The sequence below is a fragment of the Seriola lalandi genome, unplaced genomic scaffold, assembly GCF_002814215.2.
Source record: "Seriola lalandi dorsalis isolate HSWRI2012SDOR001 ecotype SW California unplaced genomic scaffold, Sedor1 jcf7180002054912, whole genome shotgun sequence".
Taxonomy (NCBI): Eukaryota; Metazoa; Chordata; class Actinopteri; order Carangiformes; family Carangidae; genus Seriola; species Seriola lalandi.
In genome coordinates, this window is record NW_019525464.1 from 407,640 (window position 1) to 432,439 (window position 24,800).

A 24,800-nucleotide genomic window follows, 5' to 3' on the forward strand; every position below is an offset into this window, starting at 1 on the left:
CACCCACCCCACCCCCTCCAAGACACCCTGACCCCTCAAACCACTCAGACCTGAGCCCACAGGTGAAGAGGCGGCTGTGCTGAGCGTTGTCTCTGAGCAGCTGCAAGGTGAGCTCTGCGTTCTGGATGTGGCCGTCCGACAGCAGCAGCAGGTTCCTGGTGCCGACGGACGGAGGCAGCAGGCTGAGAGCGCGCAGGGGCCGCCACAGCTCGGTGCTGCCTCCCACTGGAGAGAGGCGCTGATATTCCACATGAAGGAAATAACTTGTTTTATAGTTTACGGCGTTAGATAACTTGTTATACAGTGGAACTTTATAGCTACGTTAATCATACTGATCATTAGAAATAACCACAGAAAATAATAAAGTATTTTATAATTTTGATTTAAAGAAATATATGCTTGCTTCATGTCAACAACATTCAGTATTCCTTTCAAGAAATGGCTTCCAGGTTGAACTCACCTTGATGAAGTTCTCTGCTGCCTGATGAAATTCAGCGAGCGGCTGTGCTGTCAGGAACGCTTCAGTGTGATCTGACCAGACAAAAACACAGTAAAACCATGTGAAAAGTGAATGTCTCCTGAGACAGTTTTCTTGTACTGGTGGGAATAATCTTAATAATTATATGTCCATGTTCCACAGCTCATGTGAGATGAAGTGCAGAAACACTACTGCATGTAAGAGTGGATAACAGATTACCAAAGAAGTGCTGGTTTTATTCCTTTATTCATAGAATGTGTCGTGCAGTTTTATTCTTGAACACACTGTAGATTTACTTCAATTATTTAATTTTTATTAATACCTTTCACTATCTGTCATCTCTAATTTCAGCTTCCTCTTTAACACTGAGTTCTGCTTTGTCTCATCTTGCAAACTTGTCTTTTGTCTTTTCAAAATTTTGTCACAGTATTCATGAAAACTTAAAAGGACAAAACCGACCTGTGCCAAATAAAATGACATTGAGTCTAAGGTGAAGGCCGAGGGTTTTGAGGACCTGGAGGGCGATCCTCTGGGCCATGTGGAGAGACTCTCCCTTCATGGACTCAGACGTGTCCAGCAACAGGACGACTTCATCGGGCACAAACATGGACTCGATGTCAAAGTATGGATAGAAAACCAACATGCAGGCCTGGAGGAGAGAGCAGCAGATTAAGGTTTTAAAAAAAGGAACAAAATGAGACAAAGAGAGGAAATCAGACACATCGACTGACCTGGCTGTCCTTGTCAGGGTGGGTCTCTACCCACATCCTGGGCCGGTGGATCTCAGACAGAGTGACTGTCAGCTGGAAACCCTCTGCACCCATGACCTCTCCTGGCAGCACACTCACTACTGCCTTACACTGTGTACTCTATGGGATCACACACACACACACACACACACACACACACACACACACACACACACACACACACACAAAAGAACTTCTCAACTTCTGATGTTAAAACACGGAAAAACAGGCATATTTTGGTGAAGCTGTAACATGCAAATCTTTAGTATTTTAACATGAAAAAAAAACTCAAAATTTTGTGTGAATCCAGTGAGACAGAGGAAATAACTGGCAACCATGTAGCAATCTGCATAATCAGAAATACACCAACATTACCTTCATCTTGACTTTGTGAGTGAGGCAATACACAGTGTCAATTTCATAGGGCATCTCAATCGACACGTCTAGGGTGAACTCTCTGAGGGAAAGAAACAACACATCAGACACATTTAAGTGTCTCTCGTAGGGAGAGAAACAATTTTCTATCCATAAGTTTTACTTGATAAATAACAAATTCTTATTTAATCATTTGTTGATTACCTAGTCACTAGATCCACTGTTTGCCCACACAACACAAATAATATTCAGCACTAAAGATGGAGTCGGATTTCATGAAAAATGGATTAAAAAATAATTTTGTATTAAAAAAGCCCCAAAAAACCACCTTGTACTTGCTGCCTTGTCAGTCACACACACCTTCTCCACAGTGACCTGTTGAGCAACAACACACAAAACAGATAAGACCATTAACAGTCATTTTACTTTCAGTGTCGAGTCCATCACACACTACGACATGAGATCCAATATCCTCGAGACAATCAGCACCGGATCAGATCGGTAGAAACAAACCTGATGCAGCAACATGAACAAATAAACTGAAACAACAACACTTGGCCTCTGTTTATAATCGCTCCTGCGGTGAAAGTCCCTCAGTGGGGAAATTTGCAGTTTCACAGCAGCAAAGTGGCCAGTGGGCAGAAAGAGAACCGCAAAGTGTCCATAAAAAAAGATTAATAATAGGTAATAATACAATATGTTCAAAAGATATTTAAACAAACCAAAACTAGCAGCAGATAAGGGATATTGCACAAAGGGTGTGTGTGTGTGTGTGTGTGTGTTTTTACCTCACAACCAGCGTAAAAACTCGTTTCGATGTGTCATAGTGTGTTTCTGCTTTTTAACTGACACACACATGTGAAACATTCACCAGAAGGATAATAAGGAGCCAACACACGCACACACAGTACAACAGTAGACTCTGCCCTCTGTCTGTGTTCTCACTGGGTTTTTTTTTTTTGCTTCCATAGGGACCTTTTGCCATTTTTCACTCTACTGACAGTCTGCCTAATAACAAGCCTCTCATCCAGGCTCTCGTTACCTGTGTGGTCTGGTTGAGTGCTGCACTCTCCTGCCACGGAGCCACACTCCCAGGCAGGGAGAAAAGAATACCCCCACGCCTGATGATCAGCTCAGACACGAAGGTAACTTTAATGAGGACAGTGGCGCCGGGCGGCAGGTTGCCCACGCTGATTGTGAACACGTCCTGCAGCGAGCACAAAAAACTTTGTCACAACCAGTGTAAAAAATACATTTTTAAGTGTCAGATTAATCACAAACTTTTCATTTCATTAATGAAACGCTATGGAAATGGGCTAGAAAATACTCTGGTATAATGATGGATTAGTCAGAATTGAGCTTGACTCAGCATGATGATGTGTGTTGAGGGTGGACATACAGGGGCATCCTGGTCCATGAGATACGCTCCGTGGCCTTTCTCAATAGCCTGCTTGTACTCCTTACGAGCCGCCTCTTTCTCTTTCACCTGAGAACCACACAGACACAACAACAAGGTTAAACTGGTTTGGATAATTATCCTTCATGCTAATTTTATACTTTGCACCGGTGGGTGTGGTTTTGTTGCACGGCGTAGTACAATGACGGCCTGAAAATATATCTATACGGTATCAGAGTCATACTGAACAGCTGGTGTGATAAAACAGATGTGAAGTCCCAGTGCCAACTTTTTAATGAGAACATGAAATTGAACTGCGTCATTGACAGTGGTGACATTTACAATATATTATCATTATCACTATCACAAAATAATATAATACAGAAATAAGATATTAGATAATAAAAGAACAGAGTAACTGAGAAGAAGTTACCTTTCCCACCACATGTTTCCCGTTGATGAAAGCTTCAAATCCACACACTGCTGCAGAATCGTCCAATGGGAAGACATACTTTGCCTCAATGGGCACGGAGCTCGTGTTGGTGTATTTCTGGAAAATGATGACCTTAAGGAGGAAAGAGATGAGAGACAAACCGTCAGTGCCTTATGTGAGATGTGAGCCAATAAACGCAGCAGTCGGTAACAGTTTCTATCCAGTAGTGTGATGCATTTTAGCAGGTTAGATCAAATCAACCATTAAAACGAAGCCAGGAAAAACAAAAAACAAAGATCACCTGAGAGAGCAGATCCATCAGTTTGCACTTCACGTGGACGGCCTGCAGAGGGAGCTGCTCGCCAGAGCTGTCCAACAGTCCAGCTGTCACATCCTCCAGGGGGTTTTTAATCTTTTCAACCCCGTCATCCAAATCCAAAGAGGGTGCTGCACACAAACACACACACAAAATTTACTTGCACTGCAATCATGACAACACAGAGAACACATCAGAGTGGAGTTAAACAAATTGCAAGTAAATTTAAATATATGTAAAACCAAGTATTTCAACAGATGAATGTGAAAATAAAACCAGTCTGTATTACTGCAGTAATTCTCATTGATAGAACACAATGCCTGTACTGCAAGACCCAAAACACCACCCTAACTTACAGCAGATTAGATTCCATCGCCTCCTTGTGTCTCAACACATTCTCATAGTTACTATTTCTCTACAGTGTATTTAGGACAGTACAAGTCTATTTCTGTTTTTCATTTCATCATTATTATTACCCACATCATCAATGCCACATGGAATCAACTCATTTTATCTCCACATTCATTAAGACCCCAGGGTGACATGATTTACAACACTGAAAGACTTGCAGACACTCTTGAAGAACGTTAATGGTTCAATGACGTCTGCATGGAAATGTGATGAAGGAGTCTGCGGTGATTTAATGGTTAGCAAGACTCCAAAATGTGTTTGTAACCGCACCTTTAAAACCAGCAGGTAAAAGCAGTGCCGGAACATGATGTAAAATGTTTACTCTTAAAATGAATTTGATAGCATGAGATTCTATGTCTGAAAATGAATTAAGACCATCATGGGACACTAAACTCTGAATTTAAACTCTGCCTCTTTGTTTTTCCTTTGTTCTGAAGTAAAACTCTCCACACTTAAGCTGAGTAGACTGGAGAACTGTATTGTGATATCATTTTGAGTTTATCAAAGTGGTTTAAAAAACATCTTTAAGAACCGCAAAATTGTTGTGTTAATGTTTAAGAAAACCCTTAGTAGGTATTTGGCGCTCACTCTGATCAGATGGAGGCAGACACGGCTCAGCGGAGTTGTTGATGGTAGGACTGAACTCCTTCAGCTGGTCTCCCTCGATGCTGAACTGTACCACGTACTTCAGTTTCACTTGATCAGGACTGTAGACCACATACTCATCATCCTGGAGCACAGGTATAATTATACGTTAGAGTGCCCTAACCCCGAACGACAAGTGGTTCAAATCAGAATTAAAAATCTTAGCTGTACATCAATTTGATGGGTTCACATTGTCAGGATAAACAACTGATCCATGTCCCATATGAGATATGAAAATCAGTTCATTAGGGGGTCTGTTCATTTATCAATTTATCATTCTATCTATATTCACACACACACTTTCTACCTCAAACTCGGAGTGTGTGTTACGGCTGCGGCGGATTCCATGCACGCTGTGGTGTCCCTCAGGGGCTTCGGTCAGCGTGAGGTCTCTCTTGTGGACGTCCTTGCAACTTCCTAACGCCACATCGCACACCAACAGCAGCCGAGAGCCGTCTGTCACGCTGCACTTGGAGTATTTCAGACTGGTGCTGTGGACCGAGGACATGGAGAATGAAAGACATGGTTACTCTAAAGATGGCCGTGTTGTTTCCACCAGATGATGAAATAATGTAGCTGAGGACCACAGGCTCACCAAAACATTATCACCTTTTCTTAAAATATATTTTCACGCTTTTTAAATTGTTTTGGGTTTACCTGTTCTTGTAAATAGATTAAGGACAAGTTAACGTTAATGGTGTTATATGCCAAAACACTACTAACCTAATGGCATCAGTGAAGTAGATTCCACTGCCCAGATTACCAGTGTCTGTTCTCTCTATCCCATGATGCTCCACTCCAACACGGGGCAACAGCAGACCACTAAAGAGAGAGTGAAAATACTGGGTTACAAAATAAAAGTTCAAGGCAGATGTCTTAATTGATTTAATTTTTGATTTAAAGGTCCCATATTTTATTATTTTAAAGTGTTTTATTTTTTTCATGTTTGTAGTTTTACATCTCCTCTCTCAGGCTTCTCTCTGGAGCTCTAGTAACAACAGGTCGGTGAGCCAATCAGAAGAGAGGATCTGAGCCTCTCTTCTGATTGGCTGACTGTTTTCTGAGTGATCCAATAAAAAAAAATATCAGACAGAAGGTCACTGCTTGAACTTTATTTATCGACCAACTCTGTAGAATGACGTCGGGAAAACTTAACTTCATCAAACGTCTCTAACTTTTCTTTCAAAAAGTAAAAGAATATATAATGCTCCTCTGGTGGTGCATTCCCATTCTGCAGACAGTCTGGCTTTTGAAATTCAAAAAGTAAAGAACTTTTCCTCTCAGAAATTTGAATTTCATCGGTTTCTGTGCAACAACACCTGGGATCATCATCCGACAACAACAATTTCCCTCTGACTGAGGAGCTGGATCTCAGGATGCTCAATAAGATAAAATGGGAGGCTGTTCTTCAGTGTGTGAGTAGGAAGAAGGAAGTAGGTCACTTTTCACAACATACAATATGTCAAAAACAGAGACATCGTTAATTGAGTGTGTGAAATTTCCATTATAATAATTCATGTATGTCTTGCATTATATTACACACCACTACTGAACTGTTTTTGTGTGTGTGCTTGTGTGTCACATTACGGAGACTCGCCCCTATTTAGAGACAATTATCTGGTCTTCCCATCAAATCTAATTACATTTCATCAAGGCTTGGTTTTAGATTTCTGTCAACACAGTATCCACAGTGTGTGTTAGTGTGTGTGTGTGTGTGTGTGTGTGTGTGTGTGTGTGTGTGTGTGTGAGCTCACCGGGAAAGGATTCCTACAAAGTTGCTGGGGCTGGAGGAATGGAGGAGTGGCTTAATGTTCCCGAGCTCACCCTTAAATGTCTGAAGCTCCACCCCTCGGCTGACACGCAGAACCTGTTGGATCTGCACCTTGCTGCGAAGCACAGGTGGATGAATATATAGTTATAAAGTGTACGGATGGACACCACTTCTACACAGAAAACGCTCCACAGTGTGTGTCAGAGTTGTGGGTTGCTTTTTCTACCACTCTAATATTTACATTCATTCTTATATATCACAGTTAACTTGAATGTCATGTCCCTTTGGTGAACAATGTTCTGTTTCCGTATTTTCTATATCTTCAGAGAGGGAAAGGCTGATTAAGATCAAACTGCATTCAACTCTTCAGATACTTACTGGGCAATTTATTAGAATATGCTGTCTGTCTGAGTGCTGTCTGTCTAACTTAAGGAAGACTGTAGTTTTGTTTGAAAGTGGAGAGAAAAGTGGAGCAGAGAAGCTGTCAAAAAGGCTGCAGGGTGGATATATAAAACCACTAGAAGAGTGAAAAGACTAAATAGGGACACAAATAACAGGTGGTGTTCATTTGCACCAGGTTTTGTGAATGGACGTGTGTGTTTTGCAGCTGAGAAGCACTGGGTCACTGCAAACAGGTTCTTCTCTCCTGAATATCAGACATACAAGCATTTCTGAGGCTGTACGCTACCTGTCCCGCAGCAGAGCAGTCACGGCCTGAAACTCGGAGCTGCTGGAGGGAACCGTCTCAATGCTGCACCTCAGAGCGCGGTAGTTTCCCAGACAGGAAGGGGCGGGGCTTCTCAGAGTCATCTCACTCACGTTCAGCAGATCTCTAATTAACTTGACGAACAGAAATGATTGTGTTTATTTTAAGCCTGAATATGCACATGGGACAGTGGTGACCATTATTTATAATTATATTTCATTATATATTATTATTATAATGGAAGTTTTGAATACCATACAATAACATAAATGTACTACACGGCTTCAGAAGCCAAAGAGCTCAGAGAAAAACTACAAGCTGAAAAGAAAACACGATAATCACCACAAACAATGTGTTGATGTAACAATATCAGATTTAAATCTAATCTAAACTGCCAATCACTAAGTGTGTTTAAGAGTATTTATCAGTGTTTATCAGACACACCTATGAATGTGTTGCACTAAGAGGAAACATGTGCACTGATGCATGTCAACCTGCGACTCTGGAGTGACACTTTTTTGTTTGTTTCACTGCCATCCAGAACTCAGTTTAAGTTTTTGATGCTGTGTTTAGCTTCTTGAGTTTGTGCATGGCATTGTGGGACAATAGTGTTCATCAACAGCACACTGATTAACAGGTTTTTTTTTGTATGTATACCGACGGCTTTGCTTCACTTGGTCACTCCCAGTGTGAACACGACACAGGGTAAGAACCTGCTTGATTTTAGACACACCTAGTGCGCAAGCACAAAGACATGAATGTTGAGTTCTTTATGTTTGTATGTGTGTATCTGTCTTTAGTGTATGTTCTCTGTTACCTGACAGAGGTCCAGTTTCTGAGAGATGAGCTTGGCATCGGGGGATAACTGGGGCATCCAGTGCGGCAGCAGGGTGTAAAACTCTGCCAGGAGAGACACCACCTCTGTAGGATTTTCCTCCTTTAGCTTCCTCTGAGCCTGAAGCAACAAGCCCTCCGCCCTGGTCACCTACACATACACAAGGCACGGAGTATAAGTGTAATTCTAATGAGATCCATGATGAGAGGCTTCTCTGGAAGTCAAAACGAACAACAGGCTGATGGGACAGCTGCTTTCAGTCTGACATTACACTGAAACTTTACAGAACAATCCACGGAGAAAAACTTACATCATTGAGGCTGAGCTTGTTGACTGAAACTCTGAGGATGTTGCTGAGTAAGCCCACGGCCTCAGTCCACAGCATCTCCACAAAAACGGCCACCTCCTGTGATAAGCTTCCTGTGTTCAGTTTCTCCTCCAGCAGCAGCTGTCAGCCAAACAAAGCACATGGAAATCACCTAATCAGCTCATTAGCTTCAGCTACGGCACACAAATGTCCAGCAGCAGTGATTCCTCAGGCTTCAGACATCACAGTAACACAAAGTCTGGCTCAAAATCCTACTAACACAATATTGTGGCATATTAAAAAATGCAGAACATACTGTAAACTTCATATAAAAATATATATAAAAAGTAGTGTCTTTGATGCTTTCCACAATGCCTTGCAACAAACCAGGGAGTCGCAGCAAAATGTGTAAACCGTTATAGAAACTGTGATGTGCAGTGTCTGTCTTGGACCTGCTGCAGGGGGGAGGAACCCAGGTCGCGGGCCTGTGGAGGGATGCTGCTCCTCAGCTGCAGACCTGTAGTCTTGAAGGTCTCTCTCAGAGCCTGGTACATCTCCAGAGCTTCCTCTGACGTGGACAGAAACACCAGCATATCCTTCATCGCCTCCTTCTGTTGGCACAAACACAGACATGTACTTTTATTTTTATTTTTTACATTCTGATTACTTGTGCCTTTGATCGGGGTAAAAATTGATGACCATCACTAAAGAACTTGGGCTGGTTTCACTGGACGGTTTACATTACAGTACAATGTCTTATGATGGTTTAAATGTTGTCTCTGATACTGAGGACATTCTGGGGGAGATTTGAATAATTGTAGTTACACTATTTTGGTATACAAATTGAAAAAATCTTACAATTCCACATTGGTTCAACACTTTTGCAAATACCTTTTAAATTCTGTTTACTTCTATAGCATCCTACAATAGACAGCATAAAGGAAAACATCAGCTTATACAGCTTACAATAGTTTAATATGTGAGTTCTTGAAGCAACAAAAGACAAACAACAGAATCATCGGAGAACTTACAGGTCAATTCCAAACACAAACAAACAGCACAAACAAAGATATAGTAAGAGACATATATACAGTGTTTAGCATTATTTGCAGAAGACAATGAGATCACTCTGTGTTTTCTATACTAAGCTCACAAAGTTGACATGCAGTGCAAGCAGTAACATACAAAAGACTTCATACCTTGGCTCCTGTATTATTCTTCCAGTACCTGACCACACGGTACAGCCGTCCTTTCTCTCCTTTGACGCTCTGCAGCTCCAGCACACACCATGTGTTGCTGTTTATCTTCAGAGAAATGTATGTTATTAACAATGGCAATTCTAGTGTCACTATAACAGCAGTAGTAATCAGGTTTTTAAAAAAAAAAAATTGAAGCTTTACCTTTTCAAAGACTGAATACTTGGCCACTTGAAAATTATCCGGATACGATGGAAGATCAGAATCAGTCTCCGTGTAAATTCTGTGTAATTTAAAAAAAAATAAAAAATAGAAAAGATCAGTGATATTTCATCTGTTATATGGGAATGTGACAAAGTGTGAGCAGTGCTTATTTGACTAGAGCTGTGGGGGGTGCAACTTTATATTTGAATTGGTAACAGTGACATTTGAATTCACCCCCCAAGTGGCCGGTGGTTGTGCAAAAGTGACTCTCTTTAGTACAACAATCCTTTAATTATTTGGCTGAAGGAAGAGGGAATGGTAAAAGAGAGGAAAACAAATCTGGGCAAACACCAAGACTCTCCCCAAATGAGATTGTTGCAAAGTTTTTATGAAATAGCAGCTTAAATAAAGCCAAAAGTTGCCAATAAGTTTCATGAAGGCTTCATATTTATTATAACTATGCCAGAAATATAACTCCATTGTCAATACAGTGTGATACTTTAAATACTATGTATAAAAAATACTAAAGAAATGTTTTTAACAAGGACCATGAAGACGAGGCTGAACCTTTAATCATTTGCACAATAAATGTAAATGTTTTTATTGTTGTTTATTGTCCAGGCTGATGTGAGGATGATTGTTTTTTCACACCTGAACTTTTCCAGGATATTTCCGCTTTTCTCAGGAGTCTCTGTCCTCTGAGTCCGACTGACGGAGTCCATAGACTCGGCCGGCTCTTTGGGTTGCTCAGCAACAGCTGTGCTCGTCGGTGCTTTGGACGCTACAGAGCCCAGGACAGAACAGACAAACGTTCACGACTCACTCAACCTCGCGTTTAATGTTCTGCAAGAGCTGGTATGCATTTAACCCCGCGTACACACATACCATGTAAACAATGTGACAGATGGATGGTTACATATACACACACAACAAAACGCTCTTTATACAACACTGCTGCAGGTTTGAATTCACACTAAAGAAGATCTGAATGTGTGACAAAGTGCAATAGTGGACACACCTGTTGAGCAAACACAGCCTTTATCTGGGCTAAAGACTCATGTGTCGTTGAACCTGTTAAACTGTGTTTTTAATCAGAATGTCCATATATTTCTGTGGAAGTGGGAAGGCAAAACTACTGAGCCGGTTTTGATAAGCAAAGACACTCATGACTTGTGTCTGTGCTGAAAGGCAACGACCGAGTGTGTAATCATGAGTCATTGTGCTAGAGCTGGGTAGAGTCCTGGCTCTGATCAGATTTTTCTCTCTCTAATGTAACTGGTTGACACAGGAATAAAAACAGTGAATGATTAGCATTTTACATTCCTCTGACTGCACAGAGTACAAACCCTGTCTGCACATTTTAAAACAACCAAAATTTCATTTTAATTTCAAAGTTTGATACATAAACAGGTAAATAATGTGTATTTACAGATATCAGGGTGAGGGGTGCTTCACCATCATGGTCCTTTAATTTCCTGCTGCAGTTACAGCACATAATTGTCCAACATGGATCCATAAAGCTACATCTTATTTTAAAGTGAGAATCCATGGAATCTGCATTTTTATATAATCTCTAACTCATTTCACATTCACATTTATCATTGTTGTGTCCATGAAACATTTTTAGACATCATCTGTTGATTAAATGGTGTGGAAGATAATCAGGCCTGACTCCAGAAGCTAATTAAAGTCTGATGTGCATTAAATAGTGTCCTGGTTCTCCCACAGTTTTGTTTTGGAACCAGCACTGGAAGAAATGTGATATTGTTTCCTCTCAATTTTGGGAAGTTTACTTTGAGTTTGTACTCACGTCACCCAACTAACAATAGCAGCCATTGCTACTTCTGCTAACTAGTCAATTCTTCCTCTATTTACTCCAAACTAACAAGAAATGTGAAATGAATTATTACAGAGAACCTGTAAGAATAATTTTTTATTTAATAGCTATTGATTAAATCACAATGTTCACTCCCTCCTATTATCAATCTACCAAAAGCAGAGGCAAAGTATAGATTGATTGTTATTTGAGTAATATGACTTATAAGTGAATTTTAAAGACTGGTGAAACAAAGACCTGCTGACCTGATGAAGGTGTTTTTGTCTTTAAAACATTGTGAGTCCATATGTGATGTTCATATAAAATACAAGGAGAGCCAAGAACCTGACAGTTCTCAGCGATTTTTCTTACCCTGTTTTATTTTGTGTATCTGCTTAGTATCTATGAATATGTGGGTTTTTTTAAGAGAATTACTGGCTATAAAGATAGTACCTTGTGACAATGGAGTTGACCTCGGCGAGGGGAGAACAAGAGGAGGGGTTGAAAAATCAGAGGGAGCGGATGTCTCCAGCTTGTATCCATCCACAGGCAGAAGAGCTCCTCTGTCCAGACAGCTGTACACATACTCCACCCCGACCACGGGAGTCTCGTACTTCTGGATGCTACGCAGCCTGTTGGAGCTCAGGTTGGACACATCGCTGGTCACTATCAGAGAGCACTATGAGAAATAAAAAGTCGTGATTTTTTTTGTTAATGGATATGAACTTATCCTATAGGAGGGAGTGCTCTAGAAGCAGACGAACACCAGAAGGTGGCAGCATGCATGTCTGCCATGTTTCTGTTGGTTGTGCCACTAGGATGACATGGCTGCTTCTTCATTTATCATATTGGAGATGGATTATATTTAGTTGTTAATAAAAAAAAAGCCTGACATATCTGGAAACAACTTGGTAACAAGCTACCACCTACAGCAGGGACTGATCACACCCACTGACCTGTTTATTGACCACAAAGGAAATGTTGCCTCCATTCTCTGTTACTGCTGACTTCAGCCTCTTCTTCTCCTTGAAGGGCAAAGTTTTCAGATCCAATAACAAGGAGCAGTTCTCAAACAAAGCCATGCCTGTAAGGACAGGACACACCCCCAAAAAAGTTGTCAGAATATATAATACCAGTTGTTTTTGCGTTACATTTAAGGAGAAAATAGTGGGTTAGGGCTTTCTTTCTGGTTTGCAGTCCATAACACACAGCACACACACGTGTGCACACACACACACACACACACACACACACACACACACACACACACACACACACACAAAAGCAAGGACGTATGCACGCACACACACCTACACGCGTATTTCTGGGAAGCAAATGCGGAAGCAAATCCTATAAAAGCCCAAGAAAGCCCATAAACAGGCCACAATGTGCAAGTATCTAAATAAATGTTTACACCTTCTAACGTTATAATCATTTCCAGGTGCGCTGGAAACAACATTTGCCACTCTACACAACTGTCAAATTACCTTTTTGACGTAATACACACACATTTACATATATATATATATATGTTTCCAGCGCACCTGGAAATTATTATAACGTTAGAAGGACTGCATATATATATATATATATATATATATGTATATATTTGTTTATTTACCGAATAATGAATGAAAACAAACAAACAAAACATTAAACAATTAACAAAGTTAGCGATGTGAAGGCGTCACAAAATGTCCAGTAAAGTGCATCAGTAGCCGTTAAAACTCGTTTAGCTAGCTCTCTGCACCATTTAGCACGTAAAGGTAACGTCTACGAAATGAGACTTGTCGTTATCTGACGTCTGGTTAAATAAAGACACTTGATGTTTACTTAACCGTAAACGTCCTGGTGATACTCCCGAAGCTGTTGTCAAAAAGCATAGGCTGACGTCAGGTCATGTATCGCGTCTTATAATACATCCATGGATGAAATACTGAAGAATAATGTACTGCCACAGCTGGTTTTGTATCAGGTTGTTTGAGCTTCCGGTGTGTTTTCAAAATAAAGGTTGTGACGTTACAGCGAAATGAGGAAGCTCACTCCCTCATGGACAGCTGTTAAACAAATAATATTTCAAAAATCATTCTGTTGTTTGTTTGTTTTCAGTTAATTATTGGTTTCATTACATAAAGTATAATAATTCTCCACCATTCTGTACTGATAAAACACTGATTTGTACTTGTGAGTGATATTAAATTTAAGCAGCATGCCCCAAAACAGTTTCTTTGTAAATTAAGAGGAATAGTTTAATGTTTGGGGAAATGTCTTAATTGCATTCTTACTGGGGGTAAGAATCCACTCTCATATCTGCACTTCGACTAAGCAACAGCAAAACTCAGAAAACCTGAGTTTTGTTTTGAAAATAGTTCAAATTGAACCATGAGTAACTTCCATTTTGCTGTTTTGGAGGCAAAGTTGCTTATAATACCAAAGGAACTCTGGTCAGAATGCAAAGAAAAATATAGATAATGATAATACTCGACAAATCAGACTTATTTTGAAATTTGTTCCAATTGCCTTTCTGTATGTCTTTTACACTGAAAGGAAAGTCACCGGAGTGGTAATAGTCTCACTGTGAGTTACTGTAACTTGACAGAGTCAGTCAGTGCGTGTCTTCCTGGTTCAGAGCAAACATAAATTCCAGTTGTCCACATGGGCTGTTCTATTTACAACACACCCACAGGGCCATGCTCCCTCCTCTGGATGAAGAGTTGTACTGCAAACAAAAACTGTACATGCACCATTAATTATTCTGGCTCATTACTTTTAGTAATGACCAGCCGCAGCAATCCGGTTGCAAAGTGTATAGCCTGGTAAGTAAATAGAGATGCTGTTTCTTGCTGTTTGAACTAATAACCTCAGGTTTTAAGCCGTGCTGGGGCTTCTATTTGAGGCTATAGACAAAAAAAGTGGATAAATAAAAAGACAAAAGACACAGAGTGCTTTATGAACATACAAGGAACACATCAAAAATAAATAAATAAACAAATATGAACAACTTTATTGAATGAGAACTGCTCTCTATAATAATTGTTTCATGTGCCAGTTCACACACTGGTACGATGTAAATAAGAAATAAAAAACATTAAGTCATATCACCTATAATATTTCGTAGCATTTAAAATACATATTTTTCCAATTACCACTTTAACACATTCTGTTAAACTGCATCTTTGGGAATTTAACTGGATGGATGTCTACATGCATAATAAAATGTCTATGTCTAAAATAAAATTTGAAATGTAGTCTATATGTAGGACGTTTAAGACATCCAGGAGTTATTGGCAGAAAAAACAAACAAACATAACTGTTTAAGTTACAATAGATCATAGAGCCAACATAAAGTTTTCAGTCAAGTACACAACCCTGCCTCTTTCATGTGTATAACGAAGCAAGTTGTGGGAATTTGTATTCTGAACTACGCTCACATTCCTTCACAATAATTCCGCATTACATAAATAAAGCTGCGAGTCTGTACTGTACTATTGTTGGTAGATACAACTAGTTATATTAAGACTGTTGCCATGAGATGACATGGCTGTGGCCATTGTTGTCGCTGTCATGGATGTGCTCATAGCAACTATGATTATGACTGTGACACATTGCATTATAATGAGTATAGCACTAACTACATGCAGGGGTTGTATGTGTGAAGTGAGTTGACATGGTTGCAATGGCTGAGCCTTCTGTTTGGGATACTGTATTCCTGAAGCAGTAATGAACAATAAATACATACAGAGTCATGTCTTCTTTCTTTAATATCTGTTGACCTGTGTGTATGATGTTGATGCAATAGCTTTTGAAGAAACAACTGAGGAGATGGTTGAATTTCCATATTATTACAAACATCTATCTTCATGCTTTGGTCATGAAATCAATGTTGGTTCTACCTGTACACTTGGAATCAACGTCAGTGACTGTGGCTTGAATTTCTGTGGAGCCAAACTTTATTTCCAATTTGATTTTCCGATTTCGGCCACGTTCTGTCAAAGGCATGCTAACATCAACCGAACCAACAGCCTCTAGGCCCCACTCATCAACATACATTGGATTTTCTCTCTCTGTGCGATAAAATGCAAAATTCACAAATGTCTGATTTGCATCTACTGGATGGAAAATGTGCTCTCTGGTTTCATCCCAACCTACGTCTTCACCGATTTCCACCAGTTTCCTGAAAATATCACGGCACCAGAGCCCGTCATTATTTGAGGTTTTCTTTTCTTTCTTATGTATGGACTCATCAAATATCTGCCAGACATCAATCCCATAAGTAAAAGCACTTTTCCGGATTGCCACAACCTCCGGGGTTTTTCCAAACATGACAGCTCCTTTCAAAATTGCCTCCTGTGCCCTGTAAGGGCACAGCACTTTACACTGAGCAGTGAACTGATTGGTGATGTACCTGCGCAGAACATCACTTGAAGCGTAGCCCCCCACCAACAGAATGTACTGGATTTCGAAACCTTTCTTCAAGATTTCTCTGAGATTGTTGGTGATCTTGCCTACACTCTCAGCAAAGAAAGATTTCATTTTCTCTCTTGAGATTTTGATTTCTCCATCCTCCCAGGATGCACCTTGCACCTGCTTGAAGTACATATCAATATTTTGCCTTTTCCTAGCTAATTCTGCCAAGTTAAATGGGCAAAGGATTGTGGCATCGTCATCCACTTGTTTGACGACAGTGAAGTCATACATGATTCTCTGAAGCTCGCTAGGATAACTCTTTTCATACTCATCCCAGAGGTCATCTAAGAATATTTCTTTGAGGAAATCTTTGAATTTTTCATCAACCGTTTGTCCTCCCATATTGTTGCCACAAGCCTTGTGCAGCTGCTTCAGGGCTCCTCCATACAGCACTTCATGTACACTTATGTCAACAGTACCACCTGCAACAAAAAAGTAACTGCAGGATTAAAGCAAGTAGTAGTTTTGTAACACTCTATAACTCCCCAACAAAGGGGAAAACAAAATGAGGTGTTTTAAAGCATTCGAAAACATGTCAACAAGTCTTAAATATCCAGGAAAACCTACTTTTTCTATTGATGATATCTGTGATAAATTGCTTGTTAGATTAAAGTTTCTTTCTATGGAAATGAAGGAATTAAACCTTCTGACTGTGAGGGCATCATTCCTGACAATGAAGAAAACAATGCTGGCCACCATGCTGCACACATACTACATACAGATTACTATTGGTTATATATATATATATATATATATATATATATATATATATATATATATAAGCTTAAAGCTTAAAGCCCCCCCAAAAAAACATTTTTTTCAATCCTTCAGATTATTTTGACACATTTCTGGCAGTAGAAAAAAAAATGACACAATCTCAGTGAAAATCGGTGCAGCATGTTTCTGCCAAAACCAGACATTGTCAGTTATCAGTGAAATGCTAATCTAAATGTATGGAGGACAAGGGATGTCACAGGAAAAGTAATAAAGCATTTTCTATTTTAATAGGCATTAAAAAAGAAAATTAAAAAAGAAATTATAAATGAACGATTAACCCATCAATAAATACTCAAGATTTAAAAACAAAAACAGCCTGAACCATTTAGAAATAAATGTATTAATTCATGTGTTCCCATTTTTAAAATGTCTTTTCAAATAGTTTTTCAAATTCTTTTTTTTTCATGAATTAATACGTTTATTTATAAATGGTGCATTTAATTAGTGTTTTATGCTGATTTTGTAAATCCATTTGAAGTATTTATTGATGGATTCATTTATAAATTAGTTTTACAGTTCATTTTTCAACTGTATATCAAAATATGAAATTAAGGAAATATTTTATTAGTTTTCCTGTAACATCACTGGTCCTCCATAAAATGTGAGTTTTCGATCTTCTTTACAATTAATTTAGCAGCTGTTTACACTGCCAATCCATTCTGTGTTGTGCTATACATGACATTTGAAACTAGTAAATGTGCACAGATCTGTCAGGTGTCTAAATGTTTTAAAAGCTTATATTTGACTTTTAATTCCCATTAACAGCACCACATACCTCCACAATCAACAACAATGTATTGTGTTCCTGGAGCCTGCTCTAGTGTGTCCTTGTTTTGGTTGTCTGCGATGAAACCATCAACTGGGAGCTTCTTACTCCAGACTGATGCTGCCTCGGGCTCCAGTGCTATTACCAACCGGTTTGCCGATTCATTTGTTACAATGCCAGCCTGTAATGCAAGTCAGTAAATCCGTCAGTCACATGTGTAAATGTACATTTTATTATTATACTTTTTTTTTTTTTATAAAAGAGGTAGTTACCTCAGTTGCTGCTTCTCTCATGAACTGCTTTGCTGCAACATCCCAGATAGCAGGTACCGTCAGCACCCAGGTGAAATCAGAGGCAATATACTGCCGCCCTGATGTGTGGTCGCTGATGGTGTCCAGTGCGTCTTCCTTTAGGAAGCGCAGTGCCGCTGTGAAAACTTTCAGGGCATTCATCGACTTTCCATTTGCTGCTGGAATCATCATGTTTCTATCGAGTTGCTGGTGATAAATTACAATATATTAGTTTATATTTAGTTTTATTTGGACACAGCGTTCATGGGGCTCAGCACTGAAGTTTAGTCAATTTATATTAAATTCAGTTTCATTAGAAAAACATTTACATTAAATGTATTTATCATTCTTACATTTACGTCTAAAACAATAAAGAAGGTTTACTCACTGTGCCATAGAGAGACATCTTAAAGTTTTCAAAGAAGTATTTTTCCTGTGACTCTGTTTTACCCATTTTACAGTACGCCATTTTGGCATCATAACCAAACGTAATGAATTCTTCTTTTTCATTAAAAAGAATGCAGGTCGGAGTCTTCGGGGTGTCAAATCCATACTTCTTGCCCCAGGTCTTCAGAATGGGCTCAGTTTGTGCCTCTCTTGGTGACACACTGAAGGCATATCCGCTGTAGGCAGTACCAAAGTCTATTGCTATGATAAAGGAGTCACTCATTACAGAGACAGATCAAATGGGCGAACAAAGAAACAGCTGTTACAGTGTCTGATGCAAGTGCTGGAGTGTTATCATTTGATGTATTTATAATTTTCTGCCAACGAGTCCCTCCTCCTGAAGGGTGTGACCACATTAAAACTCAGTGTGCACATCCACCACGGACAAGGTCAGAGAAAAGAGGAAACAGTGTAAAGACCAGAATGTGGGAGACTAAGTTGGTATCCCTCATCTTCCTTTCTATTTTCTGCTTTATGTTCACACCTAATAATAATGATAATGTTCCTAATTTCTTTCTGTATAACTCTAACCTGTGTACTATCACCCAGCTGAACTTGCTTTTTCTTTTTCGGTGCTTCTTTCAATTCTCCATTCATCCATGGCTTATCATTTGGATCTTTATATGTTTTGTTTGTAAAACATTGTCCACATACAAGTGTACAATCCGGTACCACGGAGATGAGCTGTATGAAGATGCCCCATGTCGTGCAGGCGAATCATCCACTGATTCGCCTGAATTTTTCTCTGCTGTTTATAAACCAACCAGGTAGACTGTAATATTTCTCATTTCTGTATTGAGGTGCAGGAAACTCAATCATCAACCATTTCAGTTATAGCCAGAGGGTTTCATAACAATCGCTTCCTCTAAACCTGTGCCCTGATGTTTGGCTTTAAAGGTTAAGGAGGAAATGCATAGACATACAGCCAACACATCTGGGTGTGGTCAGCCACACTATTAGACCAGGTGCGGTTGCTCTTTAAAGGAGCTATATGTCAGTATTGCTTTTGCTACATAGCTAACATGAGCATTAGCAGCTGTTTACTTACCCAGATCTAGCAACTCTTATCTCTTGTCTCTATCACACTTTTCTCCCACTGAAGTTAGCATGCAGCGCTGCTCAGAGGGCGTATTATAACCTCTTGTCTTGCCAACACAGCGATGGCCAAAGACCTTGTCAAATGACAAATGCAATCCGGTTGGTTAAGTAGTATTTTGTTTATTTTGGGTAATGCAATGGGCACATGAGGTTATGTAGGCAGGTAGACTGGTTTAGGACCAGCATGCAAATGGTTAGTCCTATATGTTTTTTTTCCAAAGCAGGAGAGGCAGGAGGAAACATGTTCATCTTGTTCCTTGATTTGCATCCCTGTTTGCATGAATAGATAAAAAAGAAAATGCAATGGCTTTGTTTGGAGAATATATTCTTTTGCCTGGATAACCATATCCCCCATGATGCATCTGTGGCCTTTTGATTTTTATGTTCTTTGGACTTGTTTGAAAGACAAATAGCCATTTTTCTGAGGGAGGGCAGTTTGCAGGTAGACGCAGCACCCAGATGAAATCATGCTGCAAGCCTGCATTACCAAAGTTTAACCTGTTGCGATTGCTATCCATTTTATAACCCAGACCCAGCTGTGTCTCCATGAGGAAATAAAATGAGCAGCAGTGGTTTCTCATGAGGCCCCGCCCCATGGTCTGTTGACTTCTACATTAGTGTTGGAGAGACACAGACTGACTGAAGACTCGCTGGACAACACAAGAGGGAAGAGACACAGCAACATGAGTGAGGATCGAGAAAGGTAAGGGCTTAAAACATCATTGCAGCCGTCTACAATGAAGAATGAGGAATATGGAGAGGATTGTAAAGATTAATCTCTTTAGCTACACAACTATACCAACACGTGATCATCAATTGATTAAAAGTTGGTTAGACAGCTCTCCCCATGCAAGATTTGATGAATGATCACCTTTTCCCTAATATCAGAGATCATGCACTACAACCAGAAGAGCAGAGGTACAATATTTCTACTTACTAGTACAATTTTAACAAAAGGTGGGATGAACAATGGGAGTAGGAGGTGACATTTAAGTGTGAGATTAACATTGAATACTTTTTGCACAGTTGGTTTGGGCACTGGGAGGTTTGCCTGTGCAATTATCCCAATCTAATTAACTACTGAATAATCGGTCTGCCTGCAACAATATGAAACTGACAAGAAATTATTTAGGAAATATTCCTGTTTTTCTTTTGTACAGTAAAAGCTCTGAGAGAGAAGAAGATGCTGGAACCAGGTGTCAGCAGTATGAACAAACTCAAAACGATCGCAGGGAAAGGTTTGTTTCTAAAAGATTAGTCGTGAAAGTTGTTGTTTATATTTTAAGTCATGAATCTGAACTGATCTAACCAAAGTAATGAATTATAATTATTTAAACAGGATTGCCGAGATGAAACAAGAATGCAGCGAGAAACTTGATAAAGCAAAGTAAATATTTTTCTGAACTTCCTGTAACACCTGTACAATGTAATACAATCCAAAACATTCATTTAATATGGTACTGATTAATTAATCTCTGATGGTATAGATTATGAGGGTTGAATCTCCGCTTTATTTTAAATGTCTCACTTACAACCGTACCACATAGTATATTTGCATGTTCAAAACATTGACTAGTTTCTCAAACTTTAGCCCCCTCTAGAGATCGAATAAGACGTTACGTAGATAGTGACTCCTAGTCATGTTACATTCGGTCATATAGGGAATGTAAGCGTTAAAGAAGCAAGCTCTAATGCCTTGCTATGATTTACCACTCAAACATCAGTTAAAAGAACTGTAAAGACACTGAGTTTGTTTTGTGCAGCGAAGACTCTAAGACAGACAAAGGAGGAAACTCCAGCTGCCAGCGGTGTGAACAATCTGAACTGGACCACAAGAAAAGGTTTGTTTCTAAAATCGCTGAAATCATGGATCTTACAGACAGTTTAAATAAACCATTCAATAATGTTGTAAATGTTCACAGAATTTGATTTAAACTCTGAAGCTGTTGCCTCAAGTGATATAAAAATTTCTGACCCACAGTATGACTGAAATGGATATTCATTACAAAACTCAACTTGAAAAGGAAAGGTAAATATCAAACTTACTTTTACTGACATGTTTAACAGGCTTTATATGTAGCTTAGCTTCAGCACATCAGCAACTGTAGCACACAACAGACCTGCAATAACTAACCCTTATTAAACTATGTCAGAGATTTTGATTCAATTAAATTCTGATGATTTATTGGGATGGATTTGGATTATACATTTTAAGGTATCCCCACTAAAACATTTATAAGGTTAAATCTTTATAACAGTGATTAGTCTCTGGAGCTTCAGCTCCCTCTAGAGGATATTTCATGTTTCAAATCAGTTGCCATAAATGCTCTATAATAAATACTAATAATACTAACACCTAGAAATTTTAATTAGTTGGTACCTGATTATTTCTTGAGTCGTCGCAGGAGTCTTTTCAAAAGCTACTCTTTTACCCCACAGACAGACCCTGAAACGAAAAGAGGAAGAATTTCAATCATTCAAAGACAGGTATGAAAAATGTTAGATCAAGACATTTCGATTTGGTGCATATGTTGACATAATGAAATAAAGTTTTCTAATTTTTCCTTCTTTTTTTTTTGAATAGGGTGGCGAGAGAGCTTGCACTTTCATTAAAGACTGGAGACACTGAGAGCATGAACAACCCAGTCAGTAAAATAAAACTTAAAGAGATGTATCAACACCTGAGAGTTGTACAGTGGATTAAAATGAGAGATAATCTGAAATCAAACGAGGAGAATATAAAGTTTGCCCGCGCTTTACTTCAGGTACGATGTAGTCTGGTCACGAGTGAGCATATTCATTCCCTGTCCAGAATCAATAAATGTAATTATTGCGCTTGTTTGTTTGAACATGTTGATTATAGAAAATGTTTGAGGACTCAAGAAAACAAATGGAGAAAAACAAGAGGCTGATAGAGGAAATGTGTGGGCTGAATGAGAACAGTGAAGAACCAACACCTCAGAAGGTAATGGACTTTCAGACTGTTCAAAAAAAAAAAAAAAAGGTTCATCATGCTTCTGTATCTTTATAACAAGCTTTTGTTTTTCTTTCTTACAGGTTAGAGAATACACACAATTAACAATTCAAAATCTTCAGTTGGCTCTGTTCTATAGCAGCAAAGAAGCTGTTAAGGTATGTTTGACATTAGCAAAAATAGCATTTAGAAAAAATAGGATAATTGTGTTTTCAGGACTGAAAATGTGAAAATCTAACAATTTCTCCACGACAGACTCCTTTTCCTGAATATAAATGTGAAAACCCGCAGAGTGTGATGGTGACTTTCAGACATCTGGCTGCTGAATGCTACTGGCTGGGCTGTTTGATGGCTTTAAACAATCCTCCTCTTGAACCTGACTGGGAGAAGTGTGGAGCTCCGGACTCTGGGGACATTTTCCCACACGACATCAAGTCTGGCAATGAAATGGAGAGTGAGCCGATGGAGCAGTGAAGTAGAGAATCTGCCTGATTCTAGATGCTCAGCACTTTTGCTATTGATTTCAAATAATGCTAACAGAGCAAAAAACAAAAAGGCTTATTTGTTTTCTTGCTTGGAGTAAAATGAGAAGATAGAAAGGCTACCACTTTCTTGTCTGTAAATATTAAGTTTTTAGCAAGGAGACATTTAGCTTACTTTACCTTAAAGACTTGAAATGGGGAAACAGCTAGCTTGGTCAAAGGTAACAAAGCCTGGCTACTAGCATGTCATAAGCTCACTAGCTAACATGCTGTAACTTCATATTTGTTTAATTTGTCCAAAAACCAAAATGTAAAAAGGAGAAGCTGCGGTTTTTATTCACTTCCGAAAGTCATTACAGTGAGTTATTTTTACACTTTGAGTTTTCTACCGATTAAACAAGCTAGCTAGCTGCTTAAAAGCTAGCATTTTAGCTACAATCCTGCATTTTTACACTGTGTACTTTGTACTGACGTTTTTTTTTTACATGCAGTGTCCCTCTCAAACAAAAAATAATTAAATAGATAAAAAAACGAACTTATAATTAATTAAAATAAGTAAATACTTGCTACAGACATGAGAGTGGCAACTGACAGGAAGAAAGCAAATCAGCATATTTCTTAAAATCTTAAATGATTCCTTTAACTAAAGCTTGAAAAATTGTTTTTGAATACCTTTTATTCATTTAATGTGTGTATAATGTTAAAAGATTTTATGTAACAACATGCTGCATTTTCTGTCCATATGTTCAAGATTGTAATTTTTTTTCTTTAAATACAATTTTATTGCAGTTATTGCTAAAAAATATTTGCAAATACAATGAAAAGGTTCTGTTTTATCACATTAAATAAAGTAAATATGTGGATCATAGATAGTGTTCTGTAGTATTACTATTTGTTATTACAGTTATTCTCCTATCTGTAGTGGCAAAACTAATTTTTTGCCAGAGTGCCACTTTTTGACTCACCAGGTTGCCACTGTACAACTAATCGATCAGCCACTCAAACTCAAATAATTTACTGATATGAATATTTATTATCACTTTTAGACATATCTTCTGATCTTTCAAACTCACCTTATGACATACTGTGTTTTATTTATAACGCAGCCATTGGAATATCCCTCTATATCAGAAGTTAGATTACAAACTGTCAAACAAAATCATAAGAGCATGTATATGAACTCACTATGAGATTTTATGACAGTGTGTGGCTTTTAAACCAGTGTTTTCTCTTGCTTCCTCTGTATGCAGCTAATGTGACTGTGAAATAAAATGTAATGTTCTGAATCTGAATTAATCTTGCACAGCAGCCTCTAAAGACACACACAAAATGCCACGCCATGTGGGAAACCTCTAATGGAAATCCTCCACAGTCCATTCCTTCATCAAATGACATGTATCATTAGCAAGGACAACACATCAGTCATACAAGTTCATATATGTGGCGCTCAGAGGGGTAATATACAGGTGTCTGTATCTGTAAGGTATAAATGCATGATGTATTTTTCCTGATGCTTTTAAAATAAATAAATCAAACCCTCCTGCAGTTCCAGTCTCCTGCTGGAGTAAAAGTGATGCCATTTCACAGTGAAAATAAAATCCTCAAGAGTCCAATTCACATTGTGTAAAAAGTCTTTGGAAAGGTTAAAAACATTATATCTGATTTTTCTGCGTTTCTCTGGGGAGTACAGTGTGGAAACACCACAGCGGTAAACACAGGAACAAAGACATCGCAGCAACTTAAAAACAAAAATCATATTGATTACCATATGTCTACATACTGTCTGACTGCGTCTTACCCTGCACACCAGACAGCATGCATGCACTGTATATCTTTAATGAATGCTTCCCTCTGGCTTCCC

At 38.9% G+C, this 24,800-nt stretch overlaps 3 protein-coding genes across 5 annotated transcripts in view; 1 reads left to right on the forward strand and 2 right to left on the reverse strand.

The window, feature by feature from the left end:
• parp4 (poly (ADP-ribose) polymerase family, member 4) overlaps positions 1–13,614 on the reverse strand; it is a 21,812-nt gene extending 8,198 nt beyond the window's left edge. For all 3 annotated transcript variants that reach the window (XM_023430831.2, XM_087169744.1, XM_023430830.2), the window contains exons 1-24: positions 13,477–13,614; positions 12,595–12,722; positions 12,092–12,317; positions 10,474–10,603; positions 9,823–9,901; positions 9,622–9,726; positions 8,875–9,033; positions 8,426–8,563; positions 8,098–8,265; positions 7,263–7,414; positions 6,558–6,689; positions 5,527–5,625; positions 5,111–5,294; positions 4,747–4,888; positions 3,733–3,878; positions 3,432–3,563; positions 3,002–3,088; positions 2,645–2,809; positions 1,931–1,977; positions 1,603–1,684; positions 1,210–1,347; positions 938–1,127; positions 461–531; positions 51–238 (exon numbers count right to left, since the gene is read on the reverse strand). In XM_023430831.2, the coding sequence (XP_023286599.1) occupies positions 51–238; positions 461–531; positions 938–1,127; positions 1,210–1,347; positions 1,603–1,684; positions 1,931–1,977; positions 2,645–2,809; positions 3,002–3,088; positions 3,432–3,563; positions 3,733–3,878; positions 4,747–4,888; positions 5,111–5,294; positions 5,527–5,625; positions 6,558–6,689; positions 7,263–7,414; positions 8,098–8,265; positions 8,426–8,563; positions 8,875–9,033; positions 9,622–9,726; positions 9,823–9,901; positions 10,474–10,603; positions 12,092–12,317; positions 12,595–12,720 (3,086 nt within the window). In that variant the 5' untranslated portion in view covers positions 12,721–12,722; positions 13,477–13,614. The remainder of the gene's footprint in view (positions 1–50; positions 239–460; positions 532–937; positions 1,128–1,209; positions 1,348–1,602; positions 1,685–1,930; positions 1,978–2,644; positions 2,810–3,001; positions 3,089–3,431; positions 3,564–3,732; positions 3,879–4,746; positions 4,889–5,110; positions 5,295–5,526; positions 5,626–6,557; positions 6,690–7,262; positions 7,415–8,097; positions 8,266–8,425; positions 8,564–8,874; positions 9,034–9,621; positions 9,727–9,822; positions 9,902–10,473; positions 10,604–12,091; positions 12,318–12,594; positions 12,723–13,476) is intronic.
• Positions 13,615–14,618: 1,004 nt separating this feature from the next.
• Positions 14,619–18,636, reverse strand: LOC111673170 (heat shock 70 kDa protein 12A-like). The gene is made up of 4 exons (XM_023430846.2): positions 18,327–18,636; positions 17,921–18,145; positions 17,658–17,829; positions 14,619–16,527 (listed from the first exon to the last, which is right to left on the reverse strand). Exons 1-4 carry the CDS (start codon positions 18,606–18,608, stop codon positions 15,497–15,499), a joined length of 1,710 nt encoding a protein of 569 aa, XP_023286614.2. The 5' UTR covers positions 18,609–18,636; the 3' UTR covers positions 14,619–15,496.
• Positions 18,637–20,081: 1,445 nt separating this feature from the next.
• Positions 20,082–24,231, forward strand: LOC111673166 (uncharacterized). Its single transcript, XM_023430843.2, has 9 exons — positions 20,082–20,186; positions 20,644–20,870; positions 21,247–21,324; positions 21,465–21,512; positions 21,923–21,970; positions 22,068–22,248; positions 22,347–22,448; positions 22,541–22,615; positions 22,713–24,231. Exons 2-9 carry the CDS (start codon positions 20,800–20,802, stop codon positions 22,929–22,931), a joined length of 822 nt encoding a protein of 273 aa, XP_023286611.1. The 5' UTR covers positions 20,082–20,186; positions 20,644–20,799; the 3' UTR covers positions 22,932–24,231.
• Positions 24,232–24,800: the final 569 nt, after the last annotated feature.